General features: G+C 48.7%; 2 protein-coding genes across 2 annotated transcripts in view; one reads left to right on the top strand and one right to left on the bottom strand.

Annotated features, from left to right (window-relative positions):
* The window catches only part of CTC1 (CST telomere replication complex component 1), a gene marked incomplete at its 5' end in the record, with an annotated part of 13968 nt that extends 6692 nt beyond the window's left edge, over window positions 1-7276 (top strand). Inside the window, 14 exons of the mRNA XM_029084051.1 lie at window positions 198-346; window positions 547-661; window positions 1004-1454; window positions 1833-1922; window positions 2218-2361; window positions 2612-2682; window positions 3490-3599; window positions 3925-4090; window positions 4343-4429; window positions 4514-4673; window positions 5151-5215; window positions 5474-5636; window positions 5778-5904; window positions 7116-7276. Coding sequence (XP_028939884.1) covers window positions 198-346; window positions 547-661; window positions 1004-1454; window positions 1833-1922; window positions 2218-2361; window positions 2612-2682; window positions 3490-3599; window positions 3925-4090; window positions 4343-4429; window positions 4514-4673; window positions 5151-5215; window positions 5474-5636; window positions 5778-5904; window positions 7116-7276 — 2059 coding nt within the window. The remainder of the gene's footprint in view (window positions 1-197; window positions 347-546; window positions 662-1003; window positions 1455-1832; window positions 1923-2217; window positions 2362-2611; window positions 2683-3489; window positions 3600-3924; window positions 4091-4342; window positions 4430-4513; window positions 4674-5150; window positions 5216-5473; window positions 5637-5777; window positions 5905-7115) is intronic.
* A 3224-nt stretch (window positions 7277-10500) lies between these two features.
* VTCN1 (V-set domain containing T cell activation inhibitor 1) lies at window positions 10501-22463 on the bottom strand. Its single transcript, XM_010164118.2, has 5 exons — window positions 22350-22463; window positions 16369-16433; window positions 14355-14702; window positions 11307-11585; window positions 10501-10622 (listed from the first exon to the last, which is right to left on the bottom strand). Exons 1-5 carry the CDS (start codon window positions 22379-22381, stop codon window positions 10501-10503), a joined length of 846 nt encoding a protein of 281 aa, XP_010162420.1. The 5' UTR covers window positions 22382-22463.
* Between the last annotated feature and the right edge of the window lie 1383 nt (window positions 22464-23846).

The following is a 23846-nucleotide window of genomic DNA, read 5'->3' on the forward strand; positions in this document are numbered from 1 at the left end:
ACTGTCTGTGCCTTGAGAGTTCCCAGTTCTCCCCATGCCTTCCAGCACCCTATCTATCTGATGCATACCTGTTCCTCCTGTTAGGGAATGACACTGCTTTTCTCACCTTGGGTGTGCTGAGCACAGGCTGGATTTGTGCTGCTGTTACGCACACTTTGATTTATGGCCTTCAAAGATGGGAAGCGTTTGATGCTCTTTGCAGCATCCTTTCTGTTGCAGATACTTCTGGGTGTGCTGAGAGTCTCCTCCAGGAGCAGTTCCCTCCAGCTGCAGGACAAGAGCAGTGTGCTTCCCTGTGTGATATCCCATAGGGATGGTAGCCCCTTTGCCCATACAGCTCTCATAGGTATGTCCCACCAAGCTAAATTTGGGAGTGCTGGGCTTTTGCTGTTCTGCCATCCAGCTCCAAAACAAGGAAGAGGAGACTTGGTATGGAGATGCTGAACTATCACTGCTGGCCTCGTGACTTTAAAACCAGGAAACTGAGCTTGCTGGGTTTGTGTTCTGTTTTTATTAGCTCAGCTCCTTTCTCTGATGTGTTTGCAGGATCACTCTTGCAGGTGGAAAACTACCAGCTTGTAGTGGAGAGATTCCTTCAGACTGATTTTCCTTCCTGGGAGCAGCTGGCAAATCTGGAGCATGTGAGGGAGAAAAAAACCAGGCAAGTGCCTTTATTCAGTGCTCGATTGAAATCACCACTCTGCAGTTCCACAGCTATCTTGGACAGTGGTAAAGCTGCTTATCAGCATAGTGTTTCAGTGCCAAAGCAGCTGTCCTTTGCTATGTGCAGGAAAGGAGATCTTTATCGGCAACAAACTCACCATCTCCATTTTGTTCAGAATATACCCAGCCTGGTAGCTGCCCTCTACTTCACCCTTCCTGCAGCTCCTGATGAATACCTGGGGGGTCCACTCACCAGAAGTACTTTTCCTAGATAACCGCTTCTTTCCAACAGCCCCGTGTCAGGAACAGGGAGTTTCACTGCTACCTTTTGTCGTTTCAGTGTCTATGTGCAGTTCTACTTTGAGGATGTTCAGGTTCTTCATGCTGCTAAAGGGCAAATCCAGAAAGGCCTTAGAAGTGAAAACAGCTCCTGTTTGAGGAAGAAGGATGATGGCAGCTTAACATCTGAGCTGGAAGCCCCAGAGGCAAAAATGCTGAAATTGAATGATCCCAAGCCAGATACTCACGGAGATGAAAGCTGTCAGAAGGACCAGAGCAGCACTAGAAGAACCAGCTGTGTATCTCACCTATTCTTGGTTACCCAGAAAGAGGGTCTTATGCTACGCAATTACCAAGTACCCAGAGAAGAAGATGGAGAAGTAGAGGAGCTGCAGCGCAGTTTCCAAGCCACAGTGCTGTGGCTGGGCAGACCTCAGCTCTGGAGCCACCCCAGAGAAATTGAGAATCTACCGGAGCTGGAGGAGACCAGCTGTGGCCTGAAACAGCAGGAAGTAAGGCAGGAGGCAGCTTTAGGGGGTGGTTTGATAAAGCTGGGAGCTGGCTCCTCAGGGAGCTTGTGTGATAATTAAGGATCTAGGTTTGATGAGGCTTTGAACAACCTGGTCTAGTGGAAGGTGTCCCTGCTGATGGCAGGGGGGTTGGAACTGGATGAGCTTTAAGGTTCCTTCCAACCCACACCATTCTGTGATTCTAGATTCCAAATCAATGAGAGAGTGATTTTTGTCTTGGTTATCCTTGATGGTGATAACCTGACTTCTCAAGCAAGACATCCTCTGCTGGTCTTGCTCTCTTCTTGCTGTGTTTTTAATTTTCTACCTTTTTCCTAACATTTGTCATCACCTTTTCTCTCTCTTGCTCTCCCCTGCCAGGCACTGCTGCTCTTCATGGGGAAGTCTCTACGGTGGTTTCCATTTTTGCACCTGGATGGGCTGTATCGCTTCATTGTGCCTCGCTGCTCGGTAAGAGGGAGGTTTTCTTGCTGTTTCCTGTTGGAGACATTTTACTGAACTGCATGTGGGAGTTGAGGAGTCAGAGGGTGACTAAGCTTTTTTCAAGGCTTGGAATTCCCATCTGTCTTGCCAAGGAACTGCTTCAGTTCTGTGTTTGCTTAAAATCCTCAGAGCTCTGAGTTCAGTGGATTTTATTTATTTTTTAAATTTTAAACCATTATTCTTCAGTGTCCCTTTTTTCCTGTATACCTTTCATTTCCTTCCTTTAACAATCTTCTTTCTTGCCTTATCACTTTTCTCCCAGGACTTGGAAGTGTTTGACAAGCTCTGTTTTCCACCTGTGCCAGCAAAGAGCCTGAGCAGGACATCCTGCCCCCTGTGCCTGCCTGTCCAAGATACCTGGCACTTACAACACGAGACATGGATCTCCTGTCTGACTGAGCGCCAGGTATGCAGTGCCTTATTGCTCTGGGCTTTCACAGGTGACTTGTAGGTCTCTCCAGAACTAGCTCAGAAAATTGTCAATACTCCATCAGAGACTGCTGCTGCGCTTACACATTTCCTGCCTCAGAATTAATCTGAGGAGGAAGCATCAGTTGCTTGGTGTTTCTCTAAGCATGCAGAGCTTGTTTTTACTGCTCTGGCCAGGGATAGCTATAAACTGCAGTCCATCTGAGTCCATGTCTCCCCACTTCTAGCTGGCAGCCAGGTCAGAACTGACAGGCATGGACCAGAGAATTTCCTCCATTCCAGAACTACTTAGCAACAGGTATGTTGGTCTGCTCCAAATTACATGTGACTGTGTCTTGGTGAATGGGTCTGTATTTATCTTTATTGGAGACAGAACTGCATTAAGCAGCGATTAATTATCTGCTCTAAGAATATATTGTTTGGAAATCTTCCTATGTGCAAGTAGTCCAGGCTGCCCCCATCCTGTTTATCAAGAGTTGATGGGTTTGTAGGTGACAAAACTGCAAAATGATGTCCAGAAAAAGTTTGAGCTACTTCTGGTGTGGACTGGGTCCATAGGTCTCTGCTAGATTCCTGTCAGAAATGGAAACAGGCACAGCAGGGAAAATGAGGCTGAATGTGTGATGGTTTTTGTTGGTTTTTTATTGTTTTAGCGTACGATGCTCAAACAAATACCAGAGTTACAAGTTTTTCTGTTCAAAACATGTTTAATCTGGGGTGATGTGCATGCACACTGAAATCTTCACCAGTGCTTTATGGTAAACTGAGTTTTTCTTTGGTTGGCTTCTTCCTCTTAATTAAGAAAAACAATTAGGAGTGAAGCAGATAGGAAGGCTGTAATGCCTCATCCTTTTTCACTGCTGAGCTTGGAGAAGCAGAAAGTGAGTTAAAGAGGCCTCCTGTCCCTGGGTGGGGTACGCTGGAGCAAGCTGCCCTCATTACAGTATCTTAGGTGCTCCAGGGCAGGTTCCCCTGAAACTGGGCTCAAGCAACCCCAACTTAAACAGCACTCCACTTCACCCTGTCCTTTGTGGCAATCTTGAAGTCAGGCCTTCTTCTGCTCTCTTTGTCTTCAGGCAGGACAGAAATCCTGGTCTCTTCTCAGTTTCACAGGTTCCCTTGTTTCTTTCTCTGGTGAGATAGTGGAGAGGACCTTGTGTGCCTCTCCCAAGAGTGAGAAGCCATCTATAACTCTCGGCCTTCAAAAGCAGAAAGGTAGGATTGTGACAGCCTGTCAGGCAACAACAGGTTGATTCTTGCTTTTTTCTGTTTCAGAGACAGTGCACTTGGCAAACTGTGCTCCTGTATCTGAGAGTAGGGGAAGTATGCCAGGATATTGCATCCCACTGCATGTCAGAGAGCTGGGAAACTTTACATTGCATGTGTGTTGGGATGGGAATGGGAATACTGTACCTGGAAAATCTGTGATAGCCTCATTGTAATGGGAGGGGAAAACACCTCTGGCAGGTCCAGCTCAGTGACAGACTATGCTACCTGCTGTGGGTGAGCTCATGGTGTGTGTGGCTCTGTGCCTCCTCAGGGACTCTGCTAGCCAGTGATCACAGCGTGAAGCTCAGCATCTCAGTTGCTCCAGGCTCCCCTGTAGCGGTGGATGTTTACATTGCTGCCACCTATGTGCAGCATCTCTGGGGCTTGCTACCTGGAGCCAAGATCCTCTTCCAGAACTTGGAACGCAAAATCTCCAGGTACCCCTGTCTTTAGAGCCCTGATCTGGGCCCCAGCTCTGACCTCTCTTATTGTCTTTGAAACCATCTGTACTAAATCTTTCCTCTTGTGGATTTTCCTCCTCCCTTGCCCATGCCTTCGTGTCTCCCAGTCCCCTGCTACACCTGCTGTCCATACCATGTTACAGATGAAGGCCAGCCCAGCCATGCCAAGAAAATGGAGCAGTTTGGTTTCCATGAGCGCTTTCTGACATCTACCCTTTCATATTGCAGGTTCCATAATGTTTATTGCACCTACATTGCCTCCAGCTGTGTAAGCATTGTATCTCTGCCAGCTTCACACCTACCTTTTCCTTCAAGGTGAGTCCAGGGTCTCTTCCCACTTTACAGTGTCCCAAGGAAGGTTTCTATGTTGCAAGTTTCTCACATTCCTATTTCTTCTAGTCCTGCAGGAGAAGCCTCATCTCCCTCACTAGTGTTTCTGTCCAACTTGCAACCTCACCTGCAACACCTGCCCCAGGCACGGATTTTATGCCACTTGTCCTGTGTCCTGACTCTGTCCCTGCAGTGGGTTTGCTCACTTTGCAGCAGCATCTTCAAAGAGGTATTCAAGCTTCCACAGAGATAATCTGTGAGGAGCATTGCAGATTTTCTACTCTGACCCATCCTTTGCTACCATGTAGAAGGAATAAAGAGATCCTATCCCAATTCCAAAACCTGTTTTGCCAGTGTCTGAAAAGGAGCTGTGTATTAGAAAGGGACCAAAGTGACAACTGATTAGAAGTGTGTATCTGATACCAGGCAGGCTGGCTGCTAGGACTGGGGGTGAGGCGAGGACATTGAGGGGGAGAATCCTACTCTGCTAATGTTCTGCTTTTCCTCTGTTCACTGCCATGGAGGTTCAACACCTTGGTGATTCTTCTCCCCCTACAAACTCTTCCCAAGACACCCATTGGAAATGCAGTGGAGTTCTTTAATCCTTTGCATACTTAATGAGGGGAGGGTTAAAAGAAGCAGTGGCCCTTCCCCTTCTCTCTTGTATACCCACCCATACATAGCTGCAGCTTTACTCTTCCTGCAGGGGAGGTGCACTCGACACAGTCCCCCATGTCCATCACATGTAGGAGTGAGGCAAGCCAGTGCACGGTAAGCACTGTAGAGGTTGGGCATGGGAAGAGGTGAGATCTGTTGTCTGGGATGTGACCCTTGGGAGGGAGCTGGGCATTGTCCTGACCTCCCTCTGCATCTTGTTCTGTTGTCTGGGATGTGACCCTTGGGAGGGAGCTGGGCATTGTCCTGACCTCCCTCTGCATCTTGTTCTGTTGTCTGGGATGTGACCCTTGGGAGGGAGCTGGGCATTGTCCTGACCTCCCTCTGCATCTTGTTCTGCCGGCTCTCTCATAGGGTGCTGGTGGAGGACGGAACGGGTGAAGCTTTGGTGCTGTGCAGGAACCAGCACGTGGCAGCCATACTGGGCCTGAGCCTTCTTGATTGGGAAGCTCTGCAGAAGTGTGTGCAGAGCAGGGGCAGAGTGTCCATTCAGCATGGAGAAGCTACTGGCACGGGGGTGAGTGGGTTATTCCGGTAGCAATTGCAGTGTGCTGGGCTCAAGCCTCAGCTGGACTGGATTTCCCTTTGCTGTGGGTGTTCTGGTGGCTCCCTGCCTCCCTCTGCACGTTCAGTGGCAACACACCCTTTCCTTCCTCAGTGTGTAGAAGAACCCGAGGATCTCATTGCTTGCTACCTAAGGAGCCTGTGCAGGAGTCCTCTCATCTGTCGTCCTATCCTGCTGGATTTCAGCCTGGACAGGAAGCCCTCCAAGATCCTGCAGCCTGGTAAGCGAGCACTCGGCTTTTGTAGGATTTAGTGTGGGAAGGAAGGGAGGAGCTGTCTCACCAAGCTGGGGAAGGAGAGCTGCCTTCACTGCCCACAAAGCAAGATCTTTGGAGGATTTACATAGAACTGTGAATTCTGTAGTGTAGAGATAAGATGTGGCTTAGCAGAACCATGGTTACAAAAATACCAAAATACTGTTGTAAAAGTCACCATATACAACAACATTATACGTTATTTTTTCTCCTTTACACAGAAGCATAAAAATAGTATTGAATTGTCCTTGTAGTTGCAGTGAACAATTTGGAGCTTCTCTGTTCAGATTTTATATACAGTTCTAGGAAAATATATCAACTAAACAACCAGGATAGTAATTGTTCTGAGGTGTCAGTAAGGGAGGGAGGTGGGGGTTGTGTGTGTATGGTAGTGGTGGTGGGAGAGGACATTTTTTATTAGCAACCTCCTTTTGCCCTCCCATCCCTGATGTTATGGTACAGGTTTATTTCTGTGGAGTGCCTTTACACACAAAACTTTCTTTGTTTTAGAGCAAGGTTCCCAGTCCTTGCATGGGACAGGATTCTGGCCAGCCAGAGTTGTTGTGCAGACCTCTCAAATCCAGTGGGTCTTGACTTTAGACAGGGCAGCAGATAGAGTCAAGACTAGGCCTGAAAATCCTCACCATGGCCACAGAATTTGAAGCACTGAAGAATTTTGAATTCATGGGTGCTGATGTCTGAGCTCATGTTGCCACAACTGTGCAGTGGCTGCGTTAAGGGGACGTTCTTCTCAGCTGCTTGTGCGAGCACTAGCGCTTGAGTGTAAGTCCAGGTGCTGCAGGGGTTGATTTGCTAAGCTCACCAAAGGATGCTTTGCTGCAGAGACGTTATCTTTTGGCTGTCATGTAACACTGTAAGGCCAGGTTGCTGATAGCGATAGGAGAGGTAAAGCTCAGTGCATCAGCTGTGGGAGCAGCACATGGTTCACAGTGGTTCACAGTGCAGAATGCCTGTTTCCTCCAAGTTGGAGGGATGCTGGCCAAATGCATTCAGCTGCCTGTGTCCTGAATTCATTAATCATGCTGTCCTTTGAGGTTTAGCAGATGCCAAGCAGATGCTGCAAGGAGTTCCCTCCCCCAGCAACTTCTACAGCTGTGTGCTAGAGCAGAGCAGGAGCCCTGTACAGAGTTGTTACAAGTTCTGTCCTTCCCCTTCAGCTCCACTGCAGCTGAGAAATTTTCGGTGCGGTGAAGTGGAGTTTGTGTCGCAAGTCGGACCTCGGCTGAACCTGCTGTGCCTCAATGTGGAGGAAGTGGAACAAGATGCCTTAAAGTATCTGAACAGTGAGAGGATTAGGAGAACATCTAGTCACTGCTGAGTGGGAGCCACTGTTTAACATCTCTCCCAGGGGAGAGGGATTATGGAAATACCTACTAGAACTGGGAGCTGTTTTTCAATCTCCTTTCCAGTGGGAGCACGGGCCTGTGAGCACAGGGTGAAGGGTGCAATCAAGAAGCTGCTGTGACTTACAGAATTCCTGAATGGTCACTCTGGACCATTGCCACCAGCGATACTGGGCTACGGTTTGGAAGACAGACGTTCAACACTTTCTACACAGCAGCAGTTGCTTTGGCCTAGGGCACACAATGTGTGTATTTTATGTGGTAGTATCTACTAAATAAAGCTATTAAAATACAGTTTAAATAGCTCTGTGTCTATTTTAGTGTTAGGATTTGCTTGTTATATGGGGAATGAGACAGAATATAGATCCTTGGTTTATGAGCCAGAGCCGGGTATTTTGCAGATTATTCACTATCTTCATGTGAAACTGCACAGTTGCCATAGGGAATAGTCTTCTTAACCCAACTGAAATGATTAAAACTATGTTTTTAAAGCATTTCCTTCCTCCAAGAAGAGAAGGGAAGTGCATAAGTTACTGTTTCATAGAATCATAGAATGGTGTGGGTTGGAAGGGACCCTAAAGGTCATCTAGTTCCAACCCCCCTGCCATCAGCAGGGACACCTTCCACTAGACCAGGTTGCTCAAAGCATCATCCAACCTGGCCTTCAACACTCCCAGGGGTTTGGAGACTAAATCATGGTACTAAATCACAGGATTATACAGGCATTGTTTAGCAGCTTCAACAGCGGCCTGGATGTTCCATGGGTCTGGTAACAAGAGGAAGGCAGTGAGCTGTGATACAAATTCACAACATGCTAGAGGCTTGCCCATCGGTTCTGTTGAGGAAGGGGATGACTGCAATGGCACGTGCCGGTATCCATGGTGGCACGGCAAACTAACCAGTAAAACACGTGAGAGATCACTGTTGGAAGAGATTCCTCTCCTGTTTGCTTGCAGTGATGACCAAGTGTTCTGCACTTGCTTTTGGCAAAATGACATCCAGATCCTTCATCTTGTGCTACAGGTTAGTAAATTACACATGCTAATTACTTCCCTGCCTCATTCTGTGTGTAGACAGCGTATTTGAACAGCTACTTTGTTTTGAGTTTTGTTTGTTCAGAGTTTCCCCCTGCCTTTCCCCTTTCACCCTCAGTTTGAGCTTTAAATTAAACTTCTGTGATTCTGTGATTCAGGTGGTGGGTTTATTGAGCATGTGCAAAATATCTTCCCTCTCAAGGCCTGCTGGCTGCTTCTAAGACCAAAGCACTAGTGGCCCAAGACCTGACAGATGCCACCATCCAACAAAGTTCTGAGACTCCGTACTTAAGAAGGTCGCCAAAACAGCTTGCAGCAAAGGTCTGCACAAGTTTTGCTGTGACAGTCTGGTTTTTCTGTAGGTGCTTTCTGTGAAATGGTAACGATTTTGCTGATGCTTGTCCCCATCCTCCCCCAAAACAAAACCAAAAAAGCAAACAAAAAAAACCTCAGCCTGAGGAAAATGTTGACTGTAAGTGATGTAAACTAAAACATCAAAATCTGATTTTAAAGTGCAACTGTAATATGAAGAACAGTAAGAGACAGTGCTACAGAAATAGATAGGAAGTGCCAGGTAACAGAGACTTATTTAAAAATAAGAAAAATAGAAAACTTATCTCTATAGCTGTAACTACGTTTAATAACTGCTTTTACTTCTGAATTTGAACTTTTCAGTAGTATCTTGCTAATTTCCCTCTTTTCCTCCTCCATGTGTATGTCAGTCTTCTGTCTGCTGCCGCACTTACTACTCACCTGTTCCTCTTTTATTTCACATCATTACAAAGGCCATCACCAGTCCTTTTATGGGCTGTTTGCCTTTGCCAGGTTGAAGACCTAACACTTATTCCAAGCCTGTTGGCTATTTTCTAATCCATCAGTGTTTTGCCATTCACAACATCTTTTCCAGAAGGGGAGTCTGATTGTAGTCTTCTGAGAAGACTGAATAGATTAACTCTCTCTCTTATTTACAGTTTTATTGGTACATTCAGAGAACCACAAGACATGAGATGAATGAATCAAATCTGTTTGGGGGCAATTAGGATTTGCTTGCTTTTAGTAGTGTCGGTTTGAAGGACCAGTTCTCAGATGTATTGCAGGAAACCCATTTCCTGTTTGTCTCTGAGCTTCTGCCCATGATCAGAGTTCTGGTCACTGGGTTACTTCAGACAGGAGAACACATCTCGTTCCTGTGATCAGAGTTTTTCCTTTATTTATATAAGTCTCCTTATCGCGTTCCTCGCTTTCTTTCTGAAGCCAAACAAAGGATCCTGTTGTTGGCATGAGTAAGAAATAATAATACAAGAGGGAAATCAGCTGGCTTTATGTTTGTGCTACTACATGCTCTGGAACTGGAAGGAGCTCTCAAAGTTCTCAGCTCAAGAGGGAGTAAAGCATGAAGCATGTCCTGCCATCAGGGTATCTGTGTAACTGTTCTGCATGGAAAGACAGAGATGTTCCTTTTAGTTGATTTCCTGTAGCTCTCCACTTGATCACCAGTTTACCTCCAGAGCCTTCCACCCCAGACCAAAGCTGATGAGTACTAAAGGCAATTGTCCTGTGCTGTGACTGTCCAGAGCCCTCCTTATTCCAGGTCTGGGTGGGATTGCTCAGGCTGGCAGCTCCCTCTAACCCTCTTCAAGCTATCCCTGCTAGGTATGATTTACTGAGGGTGCTGCACTGTGTGGTGGAGTTGTCCAAGTGAAGCAGGTGCACGCAGGGCTTGTTCTGCAGCAGGCTTCATGGGGAGGGAGAGGAAAAGGTCTGCACTGCCTTGCAGCCATGAACTCTAGCCAAGGTTCAGTGAGTGTGCGGAGCAGCCAGCAAGACGTCCATCTTTGAGGTCAGAACGAAGGTTGAGGAGGGAAGGAAAAGAGAATAAGGGGACAAGTAAGAGATGACAGTCAACAGTGTAAGAGAAGAATCTCTAAAGTTGCAGAAAGTGATGGGAGAAGCCATGTGTTCCACCTAAAGCTGGGGATGAGGAAAGGATGGGCAAAGGGCAAAGATGTGTCCTCCCATTCTGGCAGGCTTGAGTAAGTCTTCTGCTGTAACAAAAGTAAGCAAGAGGGTCTACATGTACTTATACCAAGCATATATGCTTATGAGTTTCCCTCTCCAAGCTTACCTCCAGCTCCAGCAGTGTTTCTGATTGTTCTAGCGAGGCTTTATATCAACAGCTGATACAGGGGAAGCAGAAGCATCCAGTGACAGGCCGGAAGGGAGAAGGATGCTGACTCTGCGTTCAGGTTCACCAGCTGCAAGTTGGTCCCCCTTATAATGCTGAAATCTGTAGCAGAAGAATAGTGAGAGGTGCCAGAGCAGGGAACACAGCAGGGAAGGCAAAACAAGTGGGTGTATTTATTCCTCCCTATTTTTCAGAATGTTGATGAGGATAGACCCTGCCTCTTGTGCTGGAGACCCACTGCTGTGAAGCCCTCACTGTACAGGAGCTATGACCCTTCACACATAGAACAGGAAAAGACATCCAGGCTTTTTGGAAAGTTTGCTTTCCTGTGAATAAGGTGGCCTTTTAAATAAAGGGGGTGGGCTGGAGTCAGAGAGATTGTCATTTGTAACAGCTAAAGGGGCGTGCTGGTTTGCTACACAAAGGGATCTAAGCTGAACTGGCTAAGGAAAGTGTCAAAAGTTGGGGTCTTCAGTTGGTAGGGGGTTTTTTGGTTAACATTCAAAGGAATATATTCTTCCGAAGTGTGTCCTTCCTTCCTGTTCCCTGGCAGTTCTGTCCCTGTGCCAAGGGAGCAATTTTTACCATGAAAAAACATCTGAAATAGCAGGACCAAGCACAGATCTGACCCTTCATCCCAGGAAGGGAAAGGCTTGGGTTAACCATGGATTTCAGTACCTTCCTTCTCTGACACAGGCGCTGCAGGATTCCCCTGACACACACCAGCACACGGTTTAAACTCTCTCCCCCCCGACACTGGTGTCTCTAGGTGGTGTTCAACTCTACCTGTCACTTTGATGTTGCCTGTAGCCTTGGCAATGTTGTTTTCAATCACGCAGGTGTAGGTGGCATTAGCAGTAATGTTGTGCAGAAAGGAAACCACTTTCAGAGTGATGTTTTCAGCGTTCAGCTCGTAACTGGTGTTGGCAACGTGAGGTAGGTACTCCCCAGTGTCACTGCAGGCTGTCCAGCGAACGGCGGGCCGAGGGAACCAGCGCGGTGCTTCGCAATGTAACGTCTCCCCGCTGCTGCTGGTTTCCACATGGACCTTTGGGGTGCTGAAGGCTTTGGGAGGGAAAAAGGGGAGAGAATCAGAAAAAGGCAAATGTCTAGGAACCAGACGTGAAACACCCAACTGCATCTGCTGGTCAGTCCCAGGTGTTTCTAGGGTATTTGGTGCTTAGCATTGCAGCATTGTGTGTAGCCAAACCAAATGCAGAGGCTTAGATAGAGGTCTGTACGGGTTGGGCTACAGAGGGATGACTACGGGGGATATTTAGATTGGATATGAGGAAAAATTTATTTACTGAAATAGTTGTCAAGCATTGGAACAGGCTGCCCAGGGAGGTAATTGAGTCACCATTCCTGGAGGTATTTAAAAGATGACTAGATGTGGTGCTTAGGGACATGGTTTAGTGGTCATGGTGGTGTTGGGTTGACAGTTGGACTTGATGATCTTAGAGGTCTTTTTCAACCTTAATGAGCCCATGATATAAAAGCTCCTAGGACAAGTCAGCCCAGTTTGACAAAATCTGCTGAGGACATGTTGTAGTGTCTTTAACTAATTCTTCTTAACGTTTACGAGCCAGATCCTGGGCTCGTAAACCAAACATTTCCCAAGAGCTCTGGGACACCCCAGCTCCCAGGTGAGGCTGGGCTCAGGACCTGGCCAGCCTGAGACTTCCTGTGTCTGCCAAACCCTTGGCTTCCCCCAGCAGGAACTGCAGGGGCTGCAGCCAAGGGAAGCTCTGTCTGCACTGCTGGGGCTGAGGGCAGACAAAGCTGTGGCCTGAGCTGCAAGATTTGCACCAACATCCCTGGATTAAACAAAAAGTTTAAAGCCCACTGCAAACTCATCTGTGTTTAAAAGCCAAGACCGTCTCAAATAAAACGTTTTTAGCCTTGGCCTCTGTATATTTATCACATTTCCCACACACACATATGTGAAGAGAAACAAGAGCCTTTTAGGAGAGCAGAGTTCACTGATTTCAATGGAAACAAAACCTAATGCAGCATTTCACGTGTTCTCTCCAATGCCTTTTCTGTGTGAATTACATCAACTCAAGCAACACAAAAGCAGGCAGATTCACAAGGCTTCAAGGAGGGGTAGGAGACAAAGTCCCCACGGGACTTAAGCACACCTCAGACCCCAGCCAAAGCCCTCTGGCCTTGCTGTTACCCACTGTGGTCCCAAGCAGTTCTTCCATCCTTGCCATTGCAAGGGGCCTGTAAGCCCAGCACCCTATTCTTCTCACTGCTTGGGAAAGTGCTTCATATCGCAACAGGGCAGAAAACACAATTTCAGTCAGAAATGGGAGACTGTGTGAAGTGACATTGGCCAGACGTTCCTGAAACACCAGCTCCTGTATTGCCTTTCTGTCCCAGGATGGGCTCCCTGTGAGTGACATGGGGACCGCGTCTCCAAGGCCTCTGTCACAAGTGTCTGTGCAGAAACCGGTGCCCGCTTCCTGGTGCTTTGGCTCTGCTGGGCCAAAGGAGGAGACTGGACCTGCAGAAAAGCAGCCTGTCTCATTCAAGAGCTCTGCTGGTTACTGCTGTCCTGCCATGACTGGCCTGGAGCACAGAGGAACCCTCCCTGTGCTGCCACTATGGCTGGGATGGCCTCGCCATGTAAGCCATCACCCATCCTAAAACTGCATTTCCTTGACTTGGAGAGATCTGACAGATTTTTCAGTCCCCACCTTGAGCTGTTGGGGTTGAGGGATGTGCTGAGGCCTCCAGTACCTGAAGGGGCTACAGGAAGACTGGAGAGGGACTTTTGACAAGGACAGGGAGTGACAGAACAAGGGGTAATGGCTTTAAACTGGAAGAGAGGAGATTTAGATGAGATCTGAGGAATAAATTCTTTCCTGGGAGGGTGGTGAGACACTGGCACAGGTTGCCCAGAGATGCTGTGGCTGCCCCCTCCCTGGAAGTGTTCAAGGCCAGGCTGGATGAGGCTTTGAGCAACCTGGTGTAGTGGAAGGTGTCCCTGCTGATGGCAGGGGGGGTGGAACTGGATGATCTTTAAGGTCCCTTCCAACCCAAACCATTCTGTGATTCTATGCCAGCAAAAGCCAGCCAGGGAAGCGCTAGGACTATCTGCCCGTACAGACCCAGAGGTGACAGAAATGGGTGACACACTGCTGAGCTCAGTGGCAGCATACTGCTTTGTGCCAGTGATGAACATGATGGCCCAGCCCAGAAGAATTAAACACCCACAAGTAAAAATTCATCTGCGTCTGTGTGTGTTTTGAGGTTGACTCATAACAAGGTGAACAATTAACTCTGGCAAATATGTAACACTTCTGATAACGATGATATGGGTGGTTTGTTGCTCTGATAGTCATTTTAAAAACAATATATGAGAAAAATAGAAAAAATACATGAAATAGGCTACAATTTTTACTATGCAGCACTTCTGGCTGGAGATATATCTTAATCTAGAGAGAAGTTATCATTTTATCTTAAACAGATGAAAAATCGGAATCCTTATAAGATCAATTAGCTACTCCCATTCTTGGGGGTTCTCTGTAGTCAGTTAAGTAGCTGGTAGAATACATGTGGTAAATACAAGAAAAAAAGACAACTGAGTGCATTAAAATAACCATCTTTTCTGGAACAAGGATATGTAACAAGTGGGTAAGGTCATAAACACCTCTGGAAAAGACAGAAATACCCCGGCCCTACTCAGGGGTGCAGGGCTTGATGGTGGCTGCTGGAGGAGCATGCGCCGCTCACGCAGCCTCTGGCATCAGTGTAACTGCGGGTAGGTCTGACTGAGCCGCCTTATCCTGCATTTTGCAACAGGATTTTCTTCCTCATCCCCCTCACCTCCTGTCCTGTACTGCAGCACGGCTGCCCCGCTCCCTCTGGCCGTGGTGACGGAGCACTGGTAGGTGCCGGCGTCGGAGAGCTGCACGTCCCTCAGCTCCAGGGAAGCGTTGCCACCCATCACCTGGTCCACGAACACCGCCGTGCGGCCCTGAAATGATGCATCTTGCTCTTGCAGTTGGTCCTTCCCACCTTTAAACTCATGAACCAGCCCAGCTACTCCTGCCTTGGCCCAACGGATCGCTATGCTGCCCATCCAGATATCGGGCTCGAAAGTGCAGCCCAGAATGCCGCGTTGGCCAATGTTCCCTGGAGACGTCAGCGCCGTCACGCTGATGGAGCGTTTTTCTGCAAGGAGAAAGCAAGGAGGCGTGAGAAAGGCAAGGCAGTGAGTGCAGAGAGAGGCCAGACCAGCCTGCAGCTGTCATGCACTAACATCAAGGCCGAATAGACGCCAGCACATCACAAGGGCACCAGAGCCACCAGTCCAGCTCATAGAGGTCAGCTCCCATGGTTTAGATACCAAGATAAAGCACAGGAGCATTTCTTTAGCAGGCAGCATCCTTCAAAAAGAAGCTCCTCTTATTTGTTGAAGAAGAATTCAGATGTTGTTTTCTTCCTTGCTTATATGTATCATGGATTGTTTTCTTTGCAGCTCCAGAAGAGCATGATTTTTGTGTCTTTCTTAGTCAGGACCTCCCTTTATGCTATTTAAAATGTGACTGCAAAGTGTAATGCTGGCAGAGAAATAAGAGACTGCTTGTTCACCCTTACTGGAATCCAAACCATTTTGTTTAAGAAAAGTCATCATTTCCCTTCCTTGGGGACACAGATCACTTTTGAAAGCAAATCCTAACCAAGGAGCTTGAGAATTAGCTCTTTCCCAGAGCCAGGTCCTCTTTCCTGTGTCACCCGTCCCTAAGCATCATCACTCAGCACACCCCAAGGAGGCTGCACTTTGGCCAACACCAAAGCAACACATTTTCGTCATCTCTGAGGGAACAGGGGAATGTGCCCCATCCTGACACACGCTGCCTGATTTTGCAATAAATATCATCATCTCCTCCCATCTGGGAGAGGGAGCAGGGGATGTGCAGGACTTTCTGTATGTGCTGGCTTAGGGCCCCAAGCCCAAGGAAATTTCAGCTAACACAGCACTGCATCTCCAGCAGCACAGGCTGTGCTACCCGTAACCAATCCCTTGCCTCAGCTGGCTTTCCATGGAGCAACAGATGGAGTTGAATGTGAATTGCTAACATGACGAATAAAAAAATAATAAAATTTTTTAAAAAGGCTTTAATTTCTGCTATGAAAGCACAGGCTGGCAAATTACTGTCCTGGGGCAAAATGGAGCTGCCCCACAGTGTGGGGGGTCACACGTGCATAGCTGCTGCTGCAGCCTGATAAGTTTTTGCAGAAATGAAAAGCTGACACAGATTTCCTCATTCAGCTCCGAGTGCCAGGTGTCAGTGTCTTCTAACCTACCCCGAACACACACATATGTGTGTGTGTGTGTGTAAATCTCTGCATTACTTAAAACCTGGAAGAGCTCAACATCTCTGAGGAGAACACAACTCCTTGTGGTTTACTGCCATGGAGAGATATCTTGCTGAGAAAGGTCAGAACTGGTCACCTGTGCAGTCTTAATTCAGCCATCTGGTACATAAGCTTTATAAAATGAGCCTTCATTAAAGGGTCGTAGGTGACACTTCCACACAGATCATACCTGAGCCCATGCACAGCATGGAGACACCCCAGCCCATGCACAGGATGGGTGCCCAGAGAAGCTGTGGCTGCCCCCTCCCTGGCAGTGTTCAAGGCCAGGCTGGATGAGGCTTTGAGCAACCTGGTCTAGTGGAAGGTGTCCCTGCTGATGGCAGGGGGGTTGGAACTAGATGAGCTTTAAGGTCCCTTCCCACCCAAACCATTCTGTGATTCTATGACACAGGGGTAGTGGCATGGCAGAAGTTCATTGCCTTGATGGTAACAGCAAGAAATCTGAGCAGTCACATACCTGAGACACCAAACCCGATGATCAGGGCAATCACTGCAGCCAGGATGATAATGACTGTAGTCATGCTATTTGGGAAAAACAGAAAGGACAACATTACTGCACCACCCACCTCCTTTCACACCCTACACCTACGGTGCAGGTCTGCAGAGCCACCGGCAGGAAGGAGGTTGAGGCATGTAAGCTGCAGACCTAGAGCAAGGTGGAATGGTGAAGCACATGACCACAGCAGTGATGAACATTTGGGTGATCACTTGTCATCAAAGGTGGGGGACCATGTGGCAGAAGGAGAGGAGACCCAAGCTTTGCCTTTGGGAGGAGGCAGTGGGTGCCAGTGGAGGATATCCCTCTCTGCATCCCCCGGTGCATGAGTGAGCTGGGCAGTTCCTGCTGGCACTTGCAAGGGACTGGTTGCCCAGGGGGGTTGAGCAGAGCACTGAGGCAGTTCCCTGACCCCAGGAGACACTGGGTACAAGTCAGGCAGTAGGGAGGAGGGGTCTGGAAACAGGGACAGATCTGTCAGCTGGCTGGTTTGGGGATGCCCCATGCACAGGGGTTCGAGGGATGTTCTCCTCCCTCTGCACTGTGCCCTGGTGAGGCCACATCTGGATTCCTGTGTCCAGTTCTGGGCTCCCCAGTTCAAGAAAGACCAGGAACTACTGGGGAGAGTCCAGTGGAGGGCTACAAAGATGATGAGGGGACTGAAGCATCTCTCTGATGAGGAAAGGCTGAGAGACCTAGATCTGTTTAGTCTGGAGAAGAGCAGACTGAGAGACGATCTCATCAATGCTCATCAATACCTAAAGGGCAGGTGGCAAGAGGATGGGGCCAGACTCTTTTCAGTGGACAGTGGCTCCCAGTGACAGGACAAGGGGCAACGGGCACAAACTGGAACACAGGAAGTTCCACCTGAAGATGAGGAAAAACTTCTTTACGGTGAGGGTGCCAGACACTGGGACAGGCTGCCCAGAGATGCTGTGGAGTCTCCTTCTCTGGAGACATTCAAAACCCACCTGGATACAAACCTGTGCAACCTGCTCTAGATGTACCTGCTTTGGCAAGGGATTTGGGCTAAGTGATCATCAGAGGTCCCTTCCAACCCTGACCATTCTGTGACTTTCCCCTTTCCCCAAGCCTGGCAGGGTGCTGGAGGGAGCTGCACTGCAGGAGGCATGGACACTGGCCATGGCCACAGCACCAGTGTCAGGGGCTGCCAACCCAGGGGCTATTTTGCCCCGTGGTCCACAGAAACTCCCAAGGTGCCTCTTCCCATCTCATTCCCAGGCAGGACTAGGCTGTGAGATGTCACAGGCCTCCGGCCCACAAAAAAATAGCCTCTCTGCTTCAGCTGTGTTCCCCAGCTTGCAGCAGACAGACTTTCCCAACAGATCTGGCAGTTTTCTGTGCAAGGGCCCGTCAGTGTCCTTGCAACCACACTGCTCCTCCTGACATCAATGTGTGCCTGCACCAGCCAGTTGCACAATTGTGCCAGAGTCACCTGAGATGCCAGGATTACAGGGTGGGATACAGAGCTCTAGGGATTTGCACCACGTGAACAAGCCCCTGCTGCAGGGAGCAGCAGGGATGGGAGAAAGGGAAGATGGGGTTAAAGAGGGGACAGAGAAAGAGGGGGTGGAGAGGAGGGGAGATGTTGCAGGAGGCTTGCTTGCCCTCCCACTGCCTCCCTTCCATCTTCATCCTTAAAGACAGTGGAAAGTCATCTGAGGAAGCCCTGTCTGCACATGACAGCGTGCTCAGGAGAAGGGATTAGAACTGTGCATTTCATCATGAGTGCGCCACAAATCCATATAAAGGTTCTATATATATGTTCACATCCATACCAAGCCCTCCCTGCCCAGATGCCCTCAGAACTGGGAGGTATCACGTATTTGGCTTCCTCCCCATTCTCACCAGCTTTCACTCACGGACAGTGTGGACAGCAGTTCTCCACCTGCCTCCTCCAGGTGCCCTGCAGCTGCGGTCTCAGCTGACCCTGTTGGGGTGGAAAGCAGCAGATATCCTCCAGCTGCAGGCACTGGGGACCCATCACCAGCCACTGCCTCTCCTGGGGCCCCGCTGGATGGGGATTTCATTTGTTGGCTCATGCAGATCCTGCAATGTGACAGTTCCCAGCAGAGACCTGTCATGTCCCATGGGACTCAACCCCAAGTCACTTGAGGTCTCAGCCAGGCTCACCATGGGACAACCTGTGCTTTCCTATTCCAGATAAGATACTGAGCCTCTTGCATATGCTGAATAATATCTACCTCCTTGAGGAGCTCCACCAATTTCTATGGAGCTGATCCCAGAGCGAGATAGTTGCTATAAACTCAGCCAAGGTTGCCATGATCAGCCTCAGCTCTCATGCCTGGGAAGCACAGGCTTAGACCCACAGCAGGGATGCCTGCAGCAAGTGACTCACCCTCATGCCTTTAGATCAAAACTCTCCTCCTCGAGAGTGTGAATGGGAGAAACAGCTGGAGCAGAGGGGTGCTGCCAGCAGGTTATGGAGGATTTCATCAATAAATGCCAGAGAGGGTACAGCAGGGGACAAGCAGCCAGGATGCCCTCCTGTGCAGTGTCTGAAAGCTTCAGGTGCCACCACACTTGCCTCTGGTACTCAAGAGGACCCTCTGGCTTGAACCACCTCTGCCCTACCACCATGCCAAACAACACCATCCTCAGCTCACTCACAGACAAACACAAACCAGCACTAACAGCCCAGATCTTTGGTTTTGTCCCCCACCAGTGTCACCTGCCCCTGTAGCTGCAAAGCTTTGCTAGCTTTGCATCCAGAGAGGTGCTTCCCACCCTTGGGCCAAGGCAGTAGAAGGACTGACAGAAAAAGCTGCTCGTGTGTTACAGGGAGGATGGCAAATTTGGGTACATGGACGCCACTGCCCAATTCAACACCCCATGCCAGGGACAAGGGGAAATCAGGCCCTTTGGAGTTTCCTCTGCAGAAGCTGCGAGATCCAAGAATCACAAGGGCTTTAGAAATATTTCCCTGTGAGCCCCCTGGGCGTATGGAGTCCATGAGGAGTGCAGAGTGAACAAGAGGAAGCTGGCCACCAGCTGCATGCTGACCATAGCTGTGTTTCGCAACAGTCCAGTCCAGCAGTTCAAGCAAAAAGCCATTTTCTGTGTGTCAGCACCCCTCACACTTCCAGCGTTTCAGAGACACGGAAATGGGCTGACACAGACAGCTGGGGCTGCCAAAGCCAGAGTCCTGGCACTGCCCTCCGTGCCCACTGGTGCTTTGGGAACCTGTGGGATACTGCTCCGTGAATCCCACCCTCTTTTCCATGGTCCCATTCCTGATCAGACAAATGGAGTTTTGCCTGCAGCCCTGGGCAGCCTGAACGCTGCTGAGCACGGCTCAGGGACAGAGATGAGCTGGCAGCCCCGCAACGGGCAGCAGAGGGTTAATCCTCCCGAGCTCTAGTTCCACATGGGATAAGCTTTCCCTTGGGAATGGGCTTAGAGGAGCAAGGATCCAAAAACCTGGATGATTAAGAGATTGAAGGTCCCCTGCCTTCCTCCCTATATCAAAGTTTACTGTGGAAAAGAAATAACATGGCAGGGTGTCCTGGTTTTCAGCTGGGATAGAGTTAATCTTCTTTTAAGTAGCTGGAATAGTGCTGTGTTTTGGTTTCAGCATGGGATTTCTTATGAGAAGAACATTGATAACATACCCATGTTTTCAGTTGTTGCTGGAGGTCCAAGGACTTTGTGTTTTGTTAATCTGCAGATGCAAGGTCTGAGGGAGTGGGGAATATTAACATTAGTAATCCAAATTGGCATTTGGATATGCCAGTGGGATATTCCATACCATATAACATTATGTTCAGTACATTAATGAGGGTGTCTCTGTTGCTCAGGCTCTGACTCTTCTGTGATTGTGCTTTTGGTTTTGGGGATTGTTGCTCTTCTGGGATCACTATCTGAGAATGGGCCAAGCTTGGTTGGCAGGTGGTGAGCAATTGCACTGTGTATCACTCATTTCTATATTCTATTATTACCATTATGTTATTTTTTTCAATATTATTGTCATTATTATTTTAAGTTTTCTTTTATATCAATTATTAAATTGTTGTTATCTCAACCTACAAGTCACCCTACCCTTACCCTTCCAATTCTCTCCCCCTATCCCCCTTTTGGGAGAGCAAGCGGCTGTGTTTGGCTGCCAGCCAAGTGACACCACCACACAGGGGTAACACAAAAGGAGGGGTTTTGCATTCCAATAAGCAGTTGATGAGCTCAAGTTTTCACAGTACTTCCATTTTCTTTTTTTTCCTGAAATCAATAAAAACATCCAACTGCTTCTCTGAAGCTTCCTGGAAACTTCACCCATCTGTCTGGGCTATTTTTGCATTCCTAATTTAGCCTGAAGAGGCCAATGGCCTTGAAGAACCCTGCTTCTTCCAGTAACCTGTTGCCACCTGGCTGTGCACAGCTGCCCAGGGTGGGCAGAGGCGCTGGCAGAGCCGGAGGATGGTTCTCAGAGCAGTGAGGGGTAGGTGTTCATCTTCTCACACCCATCAGCTGTTGTATCTCCCTGACAAAAGCCAGCTGGACTGCCTCTTGATAAGAACAGAGCTGGTCACTACGAGCATCCCAGGCACATGAGGAATACAATGCCCATAGTGGATATCTACACCATGTTCCATTATGTCCACTAGTGATCTGACTTTTATCAGTGGAAAGGCACAGATAATGTCACTGGTTAGCACTTCATTGATGCCCATGCGAGAAAGCAGGAGCACGGCTCATGCCTGGGAAGTCTCTCCGTTTTAAACTGGAAGGGGACAGATTTAGATGAGGTATGAGGAAGAAATTCTTTCCTGTGAGGTTGGTCAGACACTGGCACAGGTTACCCAGAGAAGCTGTGGCTGCCCCCTCCCTGGAAGTGTTCAAGGCCAGGTTGGATGAGGCTTTGAGCAACCTGGTCTAGTGGAAGGTGTCCCTGCTGATGGCAGGGGGGTTGGAACTAGATGAGCTTTCAGGTCCCTTCCAACCCAAACCATTCTGTGATTCTATGATTCTTCTGTTCATATGTGGACTGTCCTTCTCCCCACTGCTGTTCAGTTCAAGTGGGATGGATACTTGTCACAGCTGAAACATTTTTGATAGAATAAATGCAAGCAGGGATGTCTCACAGACCTCACTGGAGCCTCTGTCTCCATCCAACCTGGCAGAGCCCACACCTGGGATGAAGAGGCATGGCTTGTTTGTGGCTCTGTTCAAGCAGTCAGGTTTAGATGCAAGCCCAGCCCACATTCATCAGAGGCTAAAGCAAGTCTGCAAACGAATTTATCAATCTGGTGAGGGTTGTTTTCAACTACCAGAACATAAGGATATGAGGTAGATATTTTTATGGCCTTCCCCACGACACTTCTTTTCCTGACTGCAGTTCACCAGGACTTGGTCAGTAGCTCCAAAAGAAAGAGGTTCATTGAAACACGAGGCACAACCCAGCTTGCAGGTCTTCCCAGCTCACATAGCAAGGAAACTTGCAACAGGACAGCTTCTGCCTTTCTCCTCACAGCACATCAATGTGATGGAGAGGTAAGCAACTGTCTGAGGGCCAGCAGCAGGAGTGCAGAGCTTCCCTCAAGCCACTGATACCTCCACCTACAACAGCAGAGACCCAGAGCCTTTCTTGAGCCATCAATACACTGACCTACAATAGCATTCAAACTGAGGTGGCATATTCTGGCCACACAGAGTTTCTAGGACACACATGTCCATCCTGGCTGTAGTCTATGACCTGCAGATGAGTGTCTGACAGCTACATGGCCTTACTGATTGTATAAAAGAAGCTGTGCCAGTATTTAAGTATCTTGGGTGAGTGCAGTATAGAGTCAATCTGCAAAGAATCAGTGTCATGACAGCTCCTGGCAGCAGGGTGATACGGCCGAGGAGTCTGGAAAACACAATTCCCTCCCTCCTCCCTCCCAAAGCAGATGCAGATAATATCATACCTCCAGAAAATGACCTGGCCTTGGGATGCCATGGTCACAGCATCTACGAAGACAAGCCAAACGCCCAGTGCCTGAAGGTCCTGCGCCGTTCAGCACAGCCCCTGACCTTCGCATGATACATTCTCCTGGCTGTCCTGCTTAAATAAGTGAATTCAGCTAAGGAGTGGTGAGCCCAAGCAGTGAACTCTCAGGAACGAGGAAGGAGTGAGTATCTCAGGCTCCCCCCACCAGGCCAGTCAAAAACAGGGAGGCCTGGTTAGTCACTGGGGCAACAGAAGGGACCTTCTACATTGTCCATTAAAGAAATAGGTCTGATTTTAAACCAAAAAATTACACAGCTCATGGTTTGGTAGCCAGGTTATCCTGGGGTCAGAGTGCAGCAGTCTCCCATGCATATCCACAGCTCACCCATCACTGGTGGGCTGCATTATATCCAGGACTAGCTGAGGTCTCCTTGCTAAAATCTCCAATCATGCTGTTGGCACTGGGCAGAGAAGTCCCACCTGCAGGGGGTGCAGTTCCACCTGCACCAAAGTCAGGCCCCTTCTTGGCCCCATTCTCAATGTGTATCTTCCCCTGCCTCTCGGTGCTGTGCTAAGCTCCTCCAGGCTCAGCAGTGGTGTCAGAGCCACGCAGGTTAAGCAGTGGACTACTTTCTACTGATGTTTTCTTCCTCTGAACTCCCCCAGACTAAACGACCTCTACTCCCCAAGGCCAGCTCCTGCTGCTCTCAGATCTGCCATTATGGTGGACATCAGAGCATGTAAAAGAAAGAAAGTGGCAGAGACCCTGCAAGCCTTTCCCTCTGTGCTTGGTCTCACTCAAGGTTGGGGGCAGGATGAGGAGCTCTAGGGCATAAGAGCTTGAGAAGGGCAGAGAGAATGTGAAAGAGCAGAAAAGGGAAGGCAGCTTGCACCACCATGTTCAGTTTCCCGAAGGAGAACCTGTGTATCCTGTCATCTATGTCTGGACTGTGTTCCAGGGAGGATGGGGAAAGGGGAATTTTTGACAGTCCACAGCCATCTCCAGCAAGTCTGGATTATTAGAGGGAGGGAACAGCTTTCCCATGAAGAACGGAGGGTGCCCAGAGGAACTGGGAACACTCCAGCACCTAAGAAAAGACAAATTATCTTCTCTGCAACAAACAGAGGTTCAAATCGAGACCCATCAACACCAGTCAGTGATGACCAAACTAGCTGCAAAGGCTGAGCAGTGTTCAGGAGGGCTTACGATGCCCTGAGGGGCACAGGAGCCTTCTAACTGTACATTTGTTAGACTCAGAAGTGTGTACTTAGTCCTTTGGACCACAGTTCAACTCCAAAAAAGCCTGTTCACCTCTACAAGGGATGAACATAGCCAGATGTGGTGCATGACATGTAACAGGCTTTTCTGGACAGCAGAGAGAGGGCTGGAATGGGCTGTGGCTCTCATACAGGCACCAAAGTCAGCAAACTGTATTCCAAGGCATTTAGCACCCAAGACTCACCACTTCCAGCC

The sequence above is a fragment of the Antrostomus carolinensis genome, unplaced genomic scaffold (assembly GCF_000700745.2).
Source record: "Antrostomus carolinensis isolate BGI_N321 unplaced genomic scaffold, ASM70074v2 scaffold20703, whole genome shotgun sequence".
Taxonomy (NCBI): Eukaryota; Metazoa; Chordata; class Aves; order Caprimulgiformes; family Caprimulgidae; genus Antrostomus; species Antrostomus carolinensis.

What these genes read in the sequence shown, in the direction of transcription:
- VTCN1 (XM_010164118.2), bottom strand. Translation starts at nt 22,381, where the DNA reads ATGGCATCCCAAGGCCAGGTCATTTTCTGGAG. An exon ending in GGCCAGGTCATTTTCTGGAG is followed by an intron (nt 16,434 to 22,349) that starts GTATGATATTAT and finishes TTTCCCAAATAG; the next exon opens with CATGACTACAGTCATTATCA. An exon ending in CATCGGGTTTGGTGTCTCAG is followed by an intron (nt 14,703 to 16,368) that starts GTATGTGACTGC and finishes TTCTCCTTGCAG; the next exon opens with AAAAACGCTCCATCAGCGTG.